The following is an 18,997-nucleotide window of genomic DNA, read 5'->3' as shown; positions in this document are numbered from 1 at the left end:
GTGGGACAGAGGCAGCTATGTGATGGCCAGTGCTCTTTTGCACATTAATGTGGAGGCATCTGAGGCCTCATTTTGGCCACAACAGTCTCTAATGCTCCTCTCCTCTTTCCCCATTAATAAAACGAGTTTGCTTTCACCAAACTTGTCATCTTTTCTAAGAACTGTCCTTCTTTTGCCTTTCTAGTTGAGCTCTAGAATCAGGCTGAAAGTCAGCTCTGATATACCCATACAAGTATTGACATAACTATCCTACTGGAAAAACAGGTTTATTTTACAAGACCACTGGGAGCTTTGTCTTAAGTAATTCAAGAACCCTTGCATTCTTATGCTCCGAGTTCACCATTGAAAGAATTAGGAGTGACGATGATAAGATATGCATGTGTGAAATCCATGGAAAACTACTTAGTATTAATTGGTTTCTTTGGAGAAGGGATCATGGTGGGTAATGGAAAAAGATGGGTTTGTAAAGGGGACAAATCAGGCTGGTGCTTTAGAAGAAAGAAACGTGATTTCTTATAGCAAATGTGGAGAAATTAGGGGACTCTGTGGCAAGGGCCCAAAAGATGCAAGAATCTAAGGTTCTGGAGGGACCCCTGTAGGCAGGTTTTTAACCTGAGAAAGGTGAGGTCTGCTAGGTGGAATGTGCTGAAAAGAACCTGACCTATGAGAGGATGTATTCCAGGTATATTTGGCTTGATGCTGGGGGACTGACAGCCTCCTCCATCATGCAGTGCTGATTCTGCTGCTATAAATCCACGTTAAGTAATGAACCTGAAGTAGTTGCAGAATGGCAGGCCACCTCCTCCAATAATGGAGGGGGATCAGCCTTGTGACCCTCACCAGGTGCAGAGGGTGGGAAAGCTGGGAAGGGACTATTGCAGCAAGATGCTCAGCACTTGCAGGAGCTCAAAATATCACCAGGAAGTGCTTCACCAAGAAGTGTTTTGCCAAAGGGGATAGCTGCACCAAAAACTCAAGGTGGTTAACACGGCTCATAGAACTTTGCAGAAGTCAAGTTGGACACCCAAGGTAGGAAGGGCCTGTTGGTTCACAACAGCTGTATTGTCATCCTTCACATTTCCCTCTGCCTTTATGTCTTTATTCCTAAGGCACATAATACATAAATGCCTTTTTATTTGAAAGGATTTGAGCATTATACAAGTAGATAAAGCAAATCATGAATCACCCTTCATCCCCCACATCCACCCCACTTCCCTGTGCAGGGGCTACCATTGTCAGCAGTTGGGTATGCATTCTTGGAGCCACCTTCATGTGCTTATTAATTCATTTAAATAGACCTGAACAGATATACATTGGGGGAGGGATGGTTTCTCTGTGTAACTGAATGCATACAGTTTATTTGCACTTTGCGTTCTTCCCCCCACTCTGTGATGTATGTCTAAAAGATCTTTTCATGTCAGGACACCTACATCTGCCTTCTTTCCCATGACTGTGTAGTGCCCAGGTTATGACTGTACCATAGTTTCTTTAGTAATTCCCTTGTGGATGGATAGAAAATTGTTCCTAGCCTTTTATATTACATAAGATACTGCAGTGTTTACTCGTGTACATATGCTTTGGTTCAAATGTTCTTCTTCCTGATTGTGTCATCTTTAAAGTCAAGATGTAGGTTCTCATTTCTTAGAAAAATGGCAAGGACTCTCTGGTCCTCCATTTATTCCCTAAGTAACCTTGGAAAAGTCATTTAACCTCATGAACTTGAATTTCCTAATATAGAACATGGGAATATCTGGCATACCTCTTTATACCAAAACCATTGCAGATTTGAATGTTAGTGATGAATCATGATGACTGCTGGCCATTGTGGAAAGCTTACAATGTGCCAGGGATGGACTTTGGTCTTTAAAGTATTTTTTTTCCCATTTAATCCTCACAACTCTATAGGTGGATACTGTCCTTTTAGCCCTTTCAGTGAAAAATTGAAGCAGAAGGCGACTAGTACTTGTCCAAGGTTACCCAAAAGTGAGCAGCAGAACAGAAGTCACTCCCAGCTCTGTCTGACTGTCAGGCTCATATTCCTAAACTGCAGCAGATCGTCTCAGGGTAGTGTATGGACACACCTGTGTAAACCCAAAGTCGTGATGTTGACACAGAACAAAGATTTTTCATTTCCGTAAAGAAATGTGCTTTTGAATTAATACCAGTACAAAGGGTCCATTATTTATCAAGACTTTGGAAATGAATGGAGGGAAAATTGGAAGGCAATGGTTTATTTTAAACTCAATATTTTAAACTCTCCGGTGGATTATATTCTAAGTGGGTATTTTCCCCAGACTTGCCACCATAATTAGTCACTTTTACTCTCTGGGCTTCAGTTTTCCTAATCTACTAAATTGAGGTTGAAGATGGGGGAGGGGAGGCGTGCTCTCTATAGATTTTCCTGGTTGGAAGTTTCTGTGTTGCACTCCATCTGTATTGGTGACCGTCTGGGTAGATCTCCTTGGAATGTTCTGATGTCGTGTTCAGGGGCGAGGCTGGGGGACACAGGCATCGGCTTTAAATGGTCCCAGAATTTCAGGCCTGGCTGTTCTTACTGATGGGTCAGCTCATCCTTCTGGCAAGTAGGCTCCGGTGCAGCCAAGAGGCGGAGCCAGAAAGGGAAGCATCTCTTTGCCAAAAGCCACTGCAGATGGAGGAGCCAGTCTGTCTGGGCGGCCCCTGACTTTGAGAGGAGCCATTTGGCAAAGTTGTTGGCAGGAGCTGTCTTGCAGCATGAATGCTGGAGACTGTCCTGGGCTGGAGTGAATCAGGGACGCGGCCGACACGGCGAAGGTGGCTGGTGGAACAAATAGCCATCTGGTGAGCAGGGCGCTGCTCATCTTGCTGCGCTGACAGGCAAGAGCAAGTGCCAGTCGGTGAGGCTGAGCTCTCAATGACACGATCTGACAGGTTCAGTGGCATTTCTCCCTTGCTGTTATTGTGTGCTCTATGAACCTGGCTCTTGCAGGAATCAAGAAGGCTCCAATGTCTTGCACTGTTCCAAAGTAGGAAAGGAAATTCACCAACTCAAACAAAATCCATACATTGTAGTTAGCGCCAGATGCTGTGCAGGTTGTGCTAGGGACTAGGGTGAAGTGTAAGTTCTTGTTCTCAAGCATCTTTCCATCTATTCAGGCAGATGACCCTCTGGCCTTTCTTGAAATTACTTAACCTTGTGCCAGGCCATGTGAGTCTGTGCGGTGTTCGCCTGTCTGTTATCACCAGGTGGCTGAAGTGGTAGAATCAGAGCCTGCCCAGCTCTAGACACACTTCCAGCAGTGTTGGCTCTGTGGCCTGGACAGATCACGCCACATCTTTGATTGTTTTCTTTCTTTCTTTTTTCCTATTCAAAATGTGTTTCACTGGGATGGTTCCTTACTCATCTGGATTCAAGGGGCTTCCTCCTGAAGGCAGATAGAGGATCATGGAGCGGCCAACACATGCACCGACAGTTTGTGCCTGGCTAAAGAGAGTGGTGATTTTATAGCCTCCTGGGCATTTCACACCCATGAAGTAGGGGCTGAGTCTTCACACCAGGCACTTCTTGTGTTTTCTCTTATCTGCTTCTGGAGAGGGATGAAGGAGATCCTGTGCAAGAGGCATGGTTTCCTGGGGATGTTGTTACCACCAGAAAGGCTGATTGAGTTCTTACCTATAAAGGAGATGAGGCAACATGCCCTCAGGCTAACATGTTATTGTTTATATGTGCGAATTAAATAAGTACAAAAGAAGCCCTCTCTTGTTCCATGCATTTGGGACCAATAGTGGTTGATAGTAATTTGGAAAACTTAAAGCAGATAATTATAAATGGTAAACTTATTTTAAACAGCATTCTCTACTTTTTATTTAGGGCTTATTCATAAATCAAGGCTTAATCTTTTAGCATGGGTCTGATGTTTGGGGATTATAATATTTTCCATACACAAACCACACCCAAAACGAGAAAGACCATGTCTGAGTTTGGTTCTGAGATTGAGTGAAAGCATACATACCTGAGAAGCATTCTCACTACAGACCCATCTGGATTTTTATGGTTGTCCCCAATTGTTTATTTCTCCTACATTTAATTTTACCTTTTTTATCATCTTTTGAAAGCATTCGGCTTTGTTTTCATGTGAAATAGTCACTCTTTTTCTGTTCACACCCTTCTTTTTGTCACCTTCCATGATATTTAATTAAATAACAAGTATAACTGGCATCAGGAGATTTGGGAACAAACACACTGCTTCTCAGTAAACATTCAGTAAACATGTAGCTCCAACCAGAAGAAGCAGCAGTGTGCCCATGTATCAGAGATTAGCCTACTAATTAGTGTATAGAGCAAACTGTAGGCCCATTTTACAGAGAGAATGGAAGGCATTTTTCATCCAGTGAGTCTTCTAACTTAGAGGACTGTTAAAAGAGCTTCTGTTGTAATTATAACGAGGAGGAAGAGCTCCCATATTCTGTGTGTTTGCTGTGAACCAGGAATTAGGTTAAGTACTCTGAATGTACTACATATGATATCCTCTCTATTTATGTATGGTGAACTAGATTGATGTATGTTTATATGATATAGATACATGAATATGTGTGTATCTGTATCATGTGTTCCTCACAACAGCTATCAGAAGTACTACAATTAAATCTGAATTAAGTGAGACTTTAGGTCTTTTTCACCATTGTTTGTCCATCTTCTTACATGGTGCCTACCTGGGAAACAGCACACATTAAATATTTATTGAGAACAGATTTCCGTTTTACTGATGATAAAACTAAGACTTAGAGAATTGGTGTAATCTGTTAGTAGACTCTAGACTTGAATGCATGCAAGTATGTCTGACACAAAAAAATGTATGTTCTTAAGAAAAAATTTAGGCATAATACAACAATTTTTACAAAGCTCTTGGTCATATATTTTGAATCTTCTATTGCCCTACAAATAACCTTCTAATAGGATAAAAATTTGGTACCTTCTCTTGAATCCCATATTGCCCTATGAACAACCTTCTAATAAGATAAAAATTTGGTACCATTTCTACTTTGTACAACTGTGTCAATGTTCTAGAGCAGGGCTAGGAAAACTTCCTATAAATCTTTTAGGCTTTGCTGATCATACAGTCTATGCCCCAACAACTCAGCTCTGCCAATGTAGCATGTGGGGATGGCTGTGTTCTAGCAAAACTATTTGCAAGATCCAGTGGTGGCCCATGGACCATAGATTGCTGATCCCTATTCTAAAAAAGCATTTGAAACCCAATAGAAGTTCAAAAAATGTTTCTCTTCTAAGTGAGTGTTTGCAGTAAGTACTAGAGGGAAGCTTCACTGAACAGGAATGGCTTAGTGGGTAAAGACAGGCCTTGGTGGGAATCTGACAGGTGGAGAGGAATTGCAAAAGCTTTCCTAATGGAGAATGGAGCCTTGTGTGACGAAAGGCGGCAAAACTAAGCAAACAAAGTTGTATGTTGTCTGAGCAAATGAGCTGGAGACTAGATGTATAACAAACTATTTGTTAGCTCATTAGAATCCCCACGTGTAACCATGCCTTTTATAAGTAGTGTCCCCAATTGTTTACTTGGTAGTCATTTAGAAAATATTATATACTAAATAAAAACCATGCTAAAAAAACAGGTATACAACGAAAAACAAACAGATATACACTCTGCTTTCATAGTTCTTGTATTCTATTGGGAAGATGTATGTTAAATAGACACAAACATAAGACTATAACTATAAATCTTATTAAATAAGAGGTTATGAGAGAATAAAATATATGTTCAATAATGAAAACTTGCCCTTTAAAGAAAAGTGCAAAAAATAGAAAATCAAGCCCTGGTCGGTGTAGCTCAGTTGGTTGGAGCATTGTCTACACCAAAAGGTTGCAGGTTTGATTCCCTGTCAGGGCACATACTAGGTTGTGGGATTGGTCATTGTTCCGGGCATTTACAGGAGGCAACCGATTGATGTTTCTCTTTCACATCGATGTTTCTATCTCTCTATCTTCTTTCCTCTCTCTAATATCAATTTAAAAAACTATTGAGTGAGGATTTAAAAAAAATCAAATCTACCTCTAGTCAGACATAATTATTATAAACACTTTTTAAATGTATTTTCTTTCACACTGTGTGTGTGTGTGTGTGAGAGAGAGAGAGAGAGAGAGAGAGAGAGAGAGAGAGAGAGAGAGAAGGGTGAATGCTGGAATTATATAAAATAGTATTGTATCCCTTGTTTTTTTTATTTTTGTCCCAAATGATGCAGTGAGCATTTTTCTGTAACATCCTATAATTAAACCATAATTTTACCAATCACCTACTGCAGGAAGTTTAGATTATTTTCAATATTTTGCTATAATAATTGTGTGATAAATAATTGAATCCTAAATCATCTCTCTAGTTATTTTCTTAAAACAAGTTTTTTTAAAATATATTTTTATTGATTTCAGAGAGGAAGGGGGAGATGAAGAGAGAGATAAACATCAATGAAGAGAGAGAATCATTGATTTGCTGCCTCTTGCACGCCCCCCTACTGGGGATCGAGCCTACAACCCGGGCATGTGTCCTTGACTGGAATAGAACTCGGGACCCTTCAGTCCGCAGACGGACGCTCTATCCACTGAGCCAAACCAGCCAGGGCAAAACAAGTTTTTAATGTCAAGATTACTGGGCTAAATAGTACAAGCAATTAAGTTCCTAGATAATAATAAATTGTCTTCTAAAAAAGTCATACTCAAGTTCGCCTTGACAATGGCCGTGGCACTTGGCCCCTTTAGTCTGGTCTATATTGTGCTTCTACCTCACATTGTCATAGATTTACAGTGTTGAAGTTCAGAACAGAAAACTTATGTGGGGTGAAGATTAGAAAAAATTCGTAAAGACATAGCCATGGAACTTCAATTTGATCTCATTGCCCTTGTTCTTCCCCAAAGCCTCAGGTACTTTTACCTGTTCTGAGGGTGAGTCAAACTCAGTTCTCAGCTGCTGCCATTAAATACATGGGTGCGTAGCTTCGTCTCTGGGATTGAGTGCCCACCTATATTAAATAAAATTACATTCATGGTTCCAGGGCATCATTTGTAGATAAGTATAAGGAACCTAGTGACCCAGAAATGTTAATTTTTCTCAAACTGGTGAGTAGGTAACTTCATAGAGTGACTGACCCAGTATGACAACCAGTAATACTTGTTTAATGACCTAGTCTCTGGGGGAAGGGTTTTCAAAATAGCTATGTTAACTTATTTTGCTAATACTGTGTGTGGTTGAATGCAATTCAACCCCAGAAAATCAAAAAAAAACAACAGACTCTATATCATTGGCTTTACACGTCCTGCCTTCTCTAGTTTTCCCTAAAAATTGGGAGCATGATTTAATGGAAATGAAAAGTGAAAATCTTATAAACTACCACTGGGATTATATTTTTAGTGCATAATTTTTAGTCCCTTTTCAAAGTATATTAGCTATCTGCATTTCAGCAGTCTTTGGGGATTATAGTTGGGAGTCAGTCTGAAGTCTCAACTCATTTTGCTTGAGTATTTGGGGACATTTTTCTCCCTCTGAAGTGTCTTGAGGCACTGAGATGAGAATACTAAGTTTTTTTGAGACATTTTTCATGTGAAAATGTTATGAGGTACTAAAAATGATACACAGGTTAGTACCTACGTGTTTAGTAGATAAAATTTAAAGGATGCATGGATGAATGGATGAGTGACTGGGTGGGTGGATGGATGAATGAATGAATGAATGAATGGGTGGATGAATGGATGGATGAATGGGTGGATGGATGGTGAATGGATGGACAGTTAATTTGATAAAGATTTGGGTGGTGAGTAGGAGATTCTATTGCTTCCTCAGAGGACTAAAAGTGTAAAGCATCTTCTAGAAACATCAAGTTTCAATCATGATTTGGAATTTTAATATTAAAATCTACCTGTCATTGCCTTTCTCCACTGTCTGGAAGTCAATGACAGGTAGGATGGGATGGGAACATTAATTAGGGCAATGCAGATCCATAGAGACATGCCTCCAGGAATTCATCAACAGGGCTAGATTATAAAAGGAAGATGTGACAGAGGGGAGAAGGGCTCTCCTGGAACCCTGAGCTAACAGAAGAGACTGGGGCAGTTCAGTGCTTCCAACTGACATCTCTTGGCATGACGGGTATCTAATTCCATCCAGCTCTGTAGGATTAGCCTGGATGAAACTGATGTACTGTGCTTTGGGAGTCAGAACCCTCTGGTCACTTCATAAGACGTAGAGGAAAGTTTTGGGTGCAGTTCTATTTGTGAACAGAGTGTATTTCTCTACAAGTTCTCTGATCCCTTGCAGGGTCAGCGATCAAACACTTGCTAAGGTCTCCCCAGGTCCTGAAGAACTCTGTGCACCGCTGTGAAAAAGGCAAAAGCAATCTCAAGATCATATTGTGGCTGCCAACATGCTTACTCAGACCCCAAGCTTCCTCAGCACAATTTGAGATGGAAATTTTCCGATCAGAATTTTTCCTACAAGTCTTAGAAACTTGGATTTGAGCCCGTTGCGCAGGCCAGGTTTTTTCTTGTTCCAGTTACTTGACAAGCAGGTTGCCTTTGAGTCACTCATATGGATGGCCTTGATCTAGACATTGGCACATGCTGAAAAGGCAAAAAATATTTTCCTCCTCTTGTTTGACCCTTTAAGGAGATTAGTCTGGTCATAATTTTCTCCTGTGTTTATAATGTTTTCTACCTGTCCCCTCATCTCCTGAGTCCCTCAAAACTGATCTTCAAACTAACCAGGCTGGCGTGTGCTGGGTCCTCACTGCCCCAGGCCATTACTGCTTCCCTGCCCGCCCCCCACCCCCCCTGTGCTGTTTCCTCTTCCCAGGGCCTACAAGGCCTGCCTCAAATATACATTTTCCCATGAAGTTTTTCCTGAATTCCTCAGGTTCTTTCATCTCGATAACAATAGTCCTATGAGGTATAGGTATTATCCCCATTTCACAAATATGAAAACTGAGGTCCAAGTCCAGGCAGCCATCCAGAAAGAGGCAGACTTGAATGTTTCCCCAACTAGAAAGAAAGAAACTCCTAGAAGGCAGTCATCATATTTCTGCTCCTTTCATCTATTCTGCAGGGGACAGTGCAGTGCGTGGCACATGGGTGCTTAGTAAATGGTTTTTGAACTTGACTGGAGTTTGAGAGTAGATTGGTACCGTCTCTGTAGTTAGAACAGTAGCCAGTTACATGTTCTTTACTTGGGAGTTTAAACTTGTAGATCCCTCTAAACATGTTGAAACGAGGTTCTCCTACTCCCACTACAGTTTAAAGATAAGGGGGAGATGGCAAAAGATGTGCTACATTATTTTTGCAATCACTTGGAAACTGCCAGCTAATTGAAGGCATTATTTATTCTTTTATCCATTCACTTGTTTATGAGTTTGTTCTTTCACTGTACTCTTTAACCATCCAGCAAGTATTGATTGAGCAACTGAAACCTCATTTGTACAAGCTAGTATATGATGATATCAGTATGAAAAAAATGTATAAAAGCCTATTACATTGGTTATGGGAGGAGGGGAGAAGCAAGCAAAAAATAAGACTACTAAAAAACTTAAAGATAGTCACATCCATGAGGAAAAGGGTATGATTCTTTTTATACAAACTGCTATGTATGTACATAAAGAATTCCATTAAAAAATGGCTACCAAAATATTGATGATGTTTATCTTGGACTGGTGGGATTTTAAGTAATTTTTACTATTTATATTTTCTATAATATATGGTAGTTGTAAAATAAGCATATACATTGTTTGCATGTCATTATGGTGAAAAATAATTCATGGGCGTGTACTATGTGCAGAGAAGTAATCTCTGGGTATCAATGTAGTAAATGTTCACCTGAGTTCTTTCTTTTACTTTGAAGTCACATTAGTAATTTTTCAAATAAAAATCAGTTTGAACCTTAGAAGAATAGAGATAAATCAACACTGGTAACTGTCAAATTATGTAACAAGAGTCCCTTTCAAGCTCTTACCTGTAGGTCTGGGTGAAAGGGCTTTGGCAATGAGCTTGGCCCTTAGGTTCAGAGCCCCTTCGGTCTTTGTGTCTTGGCTGAAACAATAAAAGTGAAGTGATATCTCTGACATCAGCCAATCATTTCATAAGGGGGCTGGGAAAGCATCTGGATGAGTCAGTAAAAATGTGCAATGATGGAAAAGCCATCTCAGAAAAAACGTCCTAGAGCCCATGGGTCAGAGCCAGTCCCTCTGCACATGAAGGATCTCACAATCTGTGTTTATTGACATAGAAGGTGGTTTTAATTACCCTGAAGGAATTTCTGGCATGTTTTGCCAAAGCCAGTCTTAAGATGTTTAATCAGTGGATTAGTGACAACCAGACCTACTGGAAAGGTCTGCACATGGGGGCAGCTGGTCAAGTATATACATTGCAATGTGACTGTTAGTGACAGACCATAGGTATGTTTTATCAGAGTAACATAGGCAAGAAAATACAACACCTTGAAATGTTCTTGACTTTGAAAATTGTGGCATGTTTCATGTTTGAGAAGCCCTGGTTTCCTTTGCAGTCATTGATCGTGGTCTCTAAGCAACCTTCATAACTTCTGTTTGTTTGTTTTTTTATTTTGGGTAAACTTGGCAAGATGGTCTAGAGCAGTGGTCCTCAACCTTCCTAATGCCGCGACCCTTTAATACAGTTCCCCATGTTGTGGTGACCCCCAATTTCATTGTTACAAATTGAACATAATTAAAGCATAGTGATTAATCACCAAAACAATATGTAGTTAGTTATATATGTGTTTTCCGATGGTCTTAGGCAACTCCTGTGAAAGGGTCGTTCGACATAGCCCAAGATGTATGCAAAGGCACCAAAGAAATGCTTCCTTGATTCTCTCATCTTTGCTCTTGAATCTTTTGGTTGTACTCTTCCAATGAGATGTAAAAACACTCCATACTATAAATACTTTTATTCGTCTCTCCAAGTTTAACTCCAGATGGAATTTCTTTCTACCCCTCGCATAAAAATGTCCTAGCACTATCCCCTTTCACTGTTTTCTCCATTAATCCCCCAAACTCTACTCTCTAATGTGGACCTGCAAGGGAGAAAACATGGCAGCGTGAATAGGAACCCAGCGTCATCTTTAGCGAAATGTATTGAGCCCCTTTGTTGAGCTACTGAAAGTGTCTCTGACCTGCTTAGTACCAAAGTAGTTTGGTGATACTCCTTTTGCTTACACAGAAAGGGTTCTCAGGCTATTGCATACCAACATCCACTGATCTGGGGATTTGCCAGGCTTATAGGGATGTGAGGTCATTGGAAACATCCCCTTTAACAACTGAGCAAAGAGTTCCACGGATGTCTTTGGTAATCACCAGTTTTAAATAATCCTCTTTCCTCTTGCCTTTTAAATTAGCTTATCAGTAAACCAACTTGGCTGATGAGGTTGATATGTTAGTGGCAAATTTTAAGCATGAAAGAACTTACATAATGTAAAATAATCTTATACTGTGACAGGGTTTTATATTTTTGTAAAGTATTTTCACAGCTTTTATCTACTATGCACAACAAATTTGAGAGCAAGCTTTGTTTCTTTTTCATTTCCTCAAGGAGGAGACTGAGATCCAGTGAAGCTAATCAACTTGTCCATGATCACATGGGTGGTTTGTGGTAGAGACAAGACTGAGGTCCATAGATTCTGGTTCCTAGAATAGAGTCTTCCCATGATACTAGAATATCAAATAAACTTTTTTTAAATTTTGTTTTTCAATTATAGTTTACATTCAATATTATTTTGTACTAGAGGCCTGGTGCACGAATTCGTGCATGGGTGGGGGTCCACTGGCCTGCCTATGGGGTGGGGCCGGCTGGGGGGAGTGGCCACTGGTGGTTGGCCACTGGCCCTGCCCCTATTCAAACTCCTAGTTGAACTCCTGGTCAAGGGAACAATTTGCATATTAGCCTTTTATTATATAGGACTAGAGGCCCGGTGCACAAAAATTTGTGCACTCGGGGGGGGGGGAGGGGCGTCCCTCAGCCTGGCCTGTGCCCTCTAGCAGTCTGGGACCCCTCGGGAGATAACGACCTGATGGCTTAGGCCTACTCCCGGGTGGCAGAGGGCAGGCCCAATCCCTAGGTGCAGCCTCTGGTCGGGCTCAGAGCAGGGCCCATCAGGGGGGTTGGGGCTCTGTACCCTGTCATGCACAGAGCAAGGCCCATCAGGGGATTGGGGAGCTCCCTCCTGTCACTCACAGAGTAGGTCCGATAGGGGAGTTGGGGCACCGTCCCCTGTCACACACAGAGCAGGGTGGATCAGTGGGTTGGGGCGCCGCCCTCTATCACCCACAGAGCAGGGCCAATCAGGGGATTGGGGCGCCGCCACTGTCACACTCAGGGCAGGGCTGATGGGGAGGTTATGGCTCTACCCCGTCACACACAGAGCAGGGCCGGCGAGGGGGGGGAGGGTTTGGGGTGCCGCACCCTGTCACACACAGAGCAGGGCCGATCAGGGTGTTTGGACGCTGCCCCCTGTCATGCTGATCCTGGTGCCGGGAGGCCTCTCGGCTCCGCTGATCCCGGTGCTGGGAGGCATATTACCCTTTTACTATATAGAATAGAGGCCTGGTGCACGGGTGGGTGCCAGCTTGTTTGCCCTGAAGGGTGTCCTGGATCAGGGTGGGGGACCCCACTGGGGTGCCTGGCCAGCCTGGGTGAGGGGATGATGGCTGTTTGCAGCTGGTCACACATCCTTCAGGGTGGGGGTCCCTACTGGGGTGCCTGGCTAGTCTGGGTGAGGGGCTGAGGGCTGTTTTCAGGCTGGGGGTGACTGAACTCCCAAACGCTCCTTTTTTCCTTTTTTTTTTTTTATTCTGGGCCAGCTTTAGCTTGAGGCTTGGCTCCAGCTTTTAGGCCTCCGCTGCTGAAAGTAGGTTCCTGTCCTTTGCTTACAATGTTGCGAATCTGCTGGCTGAAGAACAGGGGTTTTTGTTACAATGTTTGAAACTGCAGGCTCAGAGGCCTGCAGCCACAGGCGGGGAATGTTGGTTTCCTCCGTCACTGAGGCAAGCAAGCCTCATGTTAGTTTCAAGCTGCCTGGCTGCCGGCCGCCATCTTGGCTGACAGTTAATTTGCATATCTCGCTGATTAGCCAATGAAAAGGGTAGCGGTCATACACCAATTACCATGTTTCTCTTTTATTAGTGTAGATTAGTTTTAGGTGTACAGCATAATGATTAGATAATCATATACTTTATAAAGTGGTCCCCTCGATATTTCCTGTACCCACCTGGCATCATACATAGTTATTACAATATTATTAACTATTCCCTATGCTGTACTTTATATCCCCATGACTATTTTGCAACTACCAATTGGTACTTCTTAATTCTTTCACTTTTTTCACTCCCTCCTCTCAGGTAACCATCAGTCTGTTCTCAGAGTCTACCAGTCTATTTCTATTTTCTTTGTTCATTTACTTTGCTCTTTAGATTCCACATACAGGTGACATCATATGGCCTGTAGGTGTTGGCCACCTACATCCTTTGTACTAATTCTTAGGGGAGAACAAGTACCATAGCCCTTGTATTGTTGGGCTTGGGTGTGAGATGTGTCCATTCATTGTTGCTGTTGCCAAATGGAAGTGTCCTGGGGCCACAATCCTGGCTATTGGCACAACCTTAAAGAAATAGGGTTTGATGATTTTAAAGATGTGGAAAAGCCAGTAAACTTAGCTCCATTTCACAACGGCACTCTATACCCAAATATCTAACTCACAAATGTCTGTCTCGTGGAACAAGTAGGAGAATAGGGAAGGAAGACAATGGCTTGATCATCACCAGAATCATTGTTATCTCTGGAACAATAATATGAAGACAAAATCTATGTTTACTGAGTTTTTATAAACTATGTACATCTTTCACTTCATTTCCACTTATGTGAGCAGTGAGTTCTTTACCAAGAAGATGGAAAAGAACTTAAGTCCTCCAACTGTAATTGCTCCTATTAACATTGGGACAATCATAATAACCACCTTCTATATTGTTGTGAGGATTCAGTCAGAGTACTTGTACAGTGGTTAGTTCAGAACCTGACATAGGTTGAACATTCAATAAGTGGTTGTTGGGTTGTTTTTAGTATTTCTGGAAGCTTTAAGTGGTCATAAGTATTATTTGCACTGGATCTTTCTGCCCTCCAAATTTCTAGAGTTTAGGATTATATTAATATATATATCTATATATATCTATATATATCTATATATATATATCTATATATCTATATATCTATATATCTATATATCTATATATCTATATATCTATATATCTATATATCTATATATCTATATATCTATATATCTATATATCTATATATATATATATATATATATATATATATATATCAGAGATATTGCAAGTTTAGTTCTCAACTACTGCAATAAAGGTAATCATAATCCTTTTGCTGGTGGAGGTCTTGTCTTCAATTTGTTAAACCTGCAACATCTGTGAAGCACAATAAACGCGAAGTGCAATGGATAAGATGTGCCTGTACTGAAGTGGTTAAGAACACTGACTCTGGAGGCAGCTAGGTTTGTATCCTGGCTCCATCACTTGCTAGTTCTGTGACCTTGGACAAGTTATTTAACCTCTCTAAGCCCAGGCTCCTCCTCTGTAAACTGAGGATAACAATGCTAACCTCCTAAGGTGGTTGTGAGTACAGGCATACCTCGTTTTATTGCACTTTGCTCTATTGAGCTTCACAGATGTTACATTTTTAATAAATTGAAGGCAAGACCTTCCACTAGCAAAGAGATTATGACTCATTTTTATTGTAACTATGGCTTTATTGCGGTGGTCAGTAACAAAACCTGCAATATCTCCGAGGTCTGCCTGTATTAAATATGACAGTGTATGTAATGTGCTCAGGACAGTCCCTGGTACACAGTATGCAGTAACTGCTCAATCATGTTAGGCTGTAGCTCCATGAATATTAGTGCAGTTATCTGTATGTCCTAAACTGTGGTCGGCAAACTGCGGCTCGCGAGCCACATGCGGCTCTTTGGCCCCTTGAGTGTGGCTCTTCCTAAGCCTTAGGAGTACCCTAATTAAGTTAATAACAATGTACCTACCTATATAGTTTAAGTTTAAAAAATTTGGCTCTCAAAAGAAATTTCAGTCATTGTACTGTTGATATTTGGCTCTGTTGACTAATGAGTTTGCCGACCACTGTCCTAAAACATAATCATTACTTTCAAAAGACAGTTGTTTTGATTACAAAACCAAGGAGAAATAAGTTAAGACAACTTTAATCTATGATCCATATCAGTTCTGGCTGGTGGTGATTGATCCCTTTTAAATAATAAATATAATCTCAAATAATAGTAAATGAAGCCTTGCGAGAGCCTAAGCCAACTGATGCCCTTTTCTGAATATGAAATAAAGCATTACGAAGTTAACATCCATTTATCCATTCTGTGTACTATCAGTAGGATAGTTTTTAAAGATAATAACTTTGAGCTATTAAAAAGTTAATGGTAACAGATTAATTATAAGTCTCTTTTTCTATATTAGTGGTATGTTGAAACCTCTTAGTAAGGCTTCATTTTGTGAGTTTTTTCTAAATCTTGCATTTTTATTTTTAGCACTTCTTCTTGTATTTCCCTATTCATAGATTCTCCTAGGTTATCATCTTATACTGCTGAATACTTCAAGGAGCCCCCTCCAATCCATGAAATGACCTGCTCTTATTTCTGAAATGCTTACACTGCTTCCAAGTTGTTCTGTGTACCAGAGCATTGTCCCCATTTTTTACCCATTGCTCTAGCCCTACACTCTGAAGCCTTACCTCAAAACCTCCGTATCCTACACCCATATCCCCTCTCCAACTACATGAAGATCGCTCTCCTAACACCTCCAGCCTCTTGACAATGCCCCAGGTGCCCAGTCGTAGTTGTTTTCACCTCTAACGTGTATGAGAATCACCTGGAGTGTTTGTCAACTAGAACCTGCTGGGCCCTTCCCCGAGTTTCTCATTTAAGAGGCAGGGGATGGGCCCTCAAGTTTGCTTTCTATGGGTTTCCCAGGTGCTGGCCCAGGCAGCCCTTTAAGAACCACTGCTCTCCAAACCGGAAGGCAGCCCCCTTCCGGTTGAGGATGCCGGAGCACAGGGAGGTTGTGTAGCGTTGCTTGTGTCCCCATATTAGCCTGGCTATTGACAGCCAGGAGCCACCTCACTATGTACCCGAATGGCACCACCTCCTGGCGTCTGGATCTGAACCCCGTGTTTGTCACAGGAGCCAAGGGAGAACCCAAGACAGAGGCTAGTGGCACAATTATGAAGCATGAACTATCCAGATGAAAGCATCTATGGAAAGAAAGGTATTAATATTATTTATACCTACTGTTCTTAATAAAATAGCAATGTGGAAGTATTGACTAGTCTCAAGTGCTTAAAGTTGTTCTGTGGAACCCAAAGCTATTAAGTCACCTTTTAAATAGAAAGTGTAAATGGGAAGCATTGTTTGGTTTACTGTTTTCAGAACTAAGAGCATGTTTTGATGTAACATGTTGCGACACAGCCGTGACGAATTACAACTGGTTATAAAACAGTGGTTCTCAACCTTCCTAATGCCACGACCTTTTAATAAAGTTCTTCATGTTGTGGTGACCCCCAACCATAAAATTATTTTCATTGCTTCTTCATAACTGTAATTTTGCTACTGTTAGGAATCATAATGTGAATATCTGATATGCAGGATGTATTTTCATTGTTACAAATTGAACATAATTAAAGCATAGTGATTAATCACAAAACAATATGTAATTATATATGTGTTTTCAGATGGTCTGAGGCAACCCCTGTGAAAGGGTCGTTCGACCCCCAAAGGAGTCGCGGCCCGCAGGTTGAGAACCACTGTAAAGGACCAGGAGAGAGAGATTAGGCTAGATGAGAGCAGACCTTGCTTTGTGGATGCCAGAGAATGGAATCAGTGGACCAGATAGATATACTAGTATTAACTCCTTTAACAAAGAAAAAGGTTTGGGGTCAGGAGGTGAAGAAGGAGACCATATGAACTTCTTATTTTGTGCACAATGAAGAATGAAGGGTCTTACCACAAGGGGAATTTTGAATTAGAAAGCAGGTATAGAAATCTCTATGCAATCACTTCTAACCTGTACGAAATGTTCAGACGTCTTTTCAACATAACCCTTAAGTAGTCCCACCTGACTTGGAAGATGCACCATGAAGAGTTCTGCTAGCTGTTAACAATTCAGTTCTTGAACCTGTGTGGTGAGCTACTTAGCTTTACAGCCTTTACCTGTGGCTGTATTGAGGAACCCTGGAAAATAAAATGTAATACACTAGAACTACATATTTTTTTTAAATATATTTTATTGATTTTTTACAGAGAGGAAGGGAGAGAGATAGAGAGTCAGAAACATCGATGGGAGAGAAACATCGATCAGCTGCCTCCTGCACATCTCCTACTGGGGATGTGCCCGCAACCCAGGTACATGCCCTTGACCGGAATCGAACCTGGGACCCCTCAGTCCGCAGGCCGACGCTCTATCCACTGAGCCAAACCGGTTTCGGCGAGAACTACATATTTTTATTGAAGAAAAAGAATCATCAGAGATTCTCCCTTGAGGTGGAGTTTGTAACAGAGGTAGATAAGAACTTGGAGAGTGATCAAAGAGGAAGACATTCAAAACGAAGAGTTCCCTTTAAAAAAGAATTGGGAAGGAAATATTTACCATAGGGAAATGAAACTAAATAGGTGGTCGGAGACTTTGAAGTAGAATAAAACAAAGATCAGATGCATATATTCATGTAGATGTATATGCATACATGTTTATGTATATTCTCCATCAGCCTGTGGCTATAGATGTTTCAGGCATTGATGTCCGAGGAAACTGTGCAACCTTAGCTTTTACACGTCTATAGATTCCATACAGGTTATAGTCTTAACGTACCTTTTTACATAAGATTATAGGAGGAGCAGGGTTTGCTTTTAATTATACCTGAGGTGTTTGTAATGTAGAGTTCAGCTCTTTCCTTGCTATGGAAAACTTATTTTTCTTTCTGACCTATTTTTAAAAAGGATTTACATCTGTTGTAATTCCAAGGTACCTTTCATTCTTTTCAATCAAGTAACCTTTTTTAATGCATCCTGAGGTGATACTGATTGGAGGTCTGAGTTTTCTTTGGTTTGCCCTCAGTAATGCTACTTTAATGGGAGGAGACTCCATAGACTTTGGATGAATTTCCCTGGAGTTTCCAATTTGTATGCCCTCTTTACCTCCTCCAAGAGGGAGGGCTAAGGGAAGGACTGAAGGGTTTGTTACTTTGTTGTGTTATTCTGGTCTGTCATGTCTGGCTCAAATTTTTCAAAAGCTGCAAGTGAGAGATGGTTCAGATCAGAATTTTAAGAGCCTGTTGTGAGAAAGAATGCCAAGGACGAATATCTGCTTTTCACTGTGCGTCATCAAGGGCACATGTTTTTGAAAAATCCTTTTGAAGTACGAAGAAGGTGTCCTTTTCAAAATGCTAAGGGGTTAGTAACTGTGTAAGCAGTGTGCATAGCTTCATGAATAAGTGTGAGGTCTAAAATGAATGAGCGCGTGCGTTAATATTATGTGTCACTTCAAGGCATTATTTCCACATGTTACTTTCTTCGGGAATGGAATTCATTAGAATTTGGTTAACATTGCCTTGAGTTTTCAACATGAGATTAAGATTATTTAATAGCACTATGAAGTATGAAGTCATGTATGACTATCTCTGATTTCCCTAAGTGCTCCAGTGAGAAATAATACTTTCATATGTGGCTGCAGGTTGGTATGAAAGGAGCCTGTCATCCATCCTTTTATTTATTAAAGTATTTACTGAGCACTCACTATGTGCCCGGTGCTGTACTCTGCACTGGGGATGCAAAGGTGTAGAACATAGACCTGGTCCTTTCAGTAAGAAACTCATGGCCTGTTGTGGGGGACACAGACAGAACAACAGGCTATTATACTGAAGTGTGAGAAGTTCTGT

The 18,997-nt window shown here is 41.1% G+C and overlaps 1 protein-coding gene across 4 annotated transcripts in view; it reads left to right on the top strand.

The window, feature by feature from the left end:
• PPP2R2B (protein phosphatase 2 regulatory subunit Bbeta) overlaps positions 1-18,997 on the top strand; it is a 342,291-nt gene that overhangs the window by 120,372 nt on the left and 202,922 nt on the right. Inside the window, exon 2 of one of the 4 annotated variants that reach the window (XM_059698787.1) lies at positions 16,251-16,335. The exons of the other annotated variants lie outside the window; for them this stretch is intronic. Coding sequence (XP_059554770.1) covers positions 16,299-16,335 — 37 coding nt within the window. The 5' untranslated portion in view covers positions 16,251-16,298. The remainder of the gene's footprint in view (positions 1-16,250; positions 16,336-18,997) is intronic. 4 annotated transcript variants of the gene reach the window in all.

The sequence above is a fragment of the Myotis daubentonii genome, chromosome 5 (genome assembly GCF_963259705.1).
Source record: "Myotis daubentonii chromosome 5, mMyoDau2.1, whole genome shotgun sequence".
Lineage (NCBI taxonomy): Eukaryota > Metazoa > Chordata > Mammalia > Chiroptera > Vespertilionidae > Myotis > Myotis daubentonii.
This window is presented reverse-complemented; position numbering and strand designations above follow the sequence as displayed.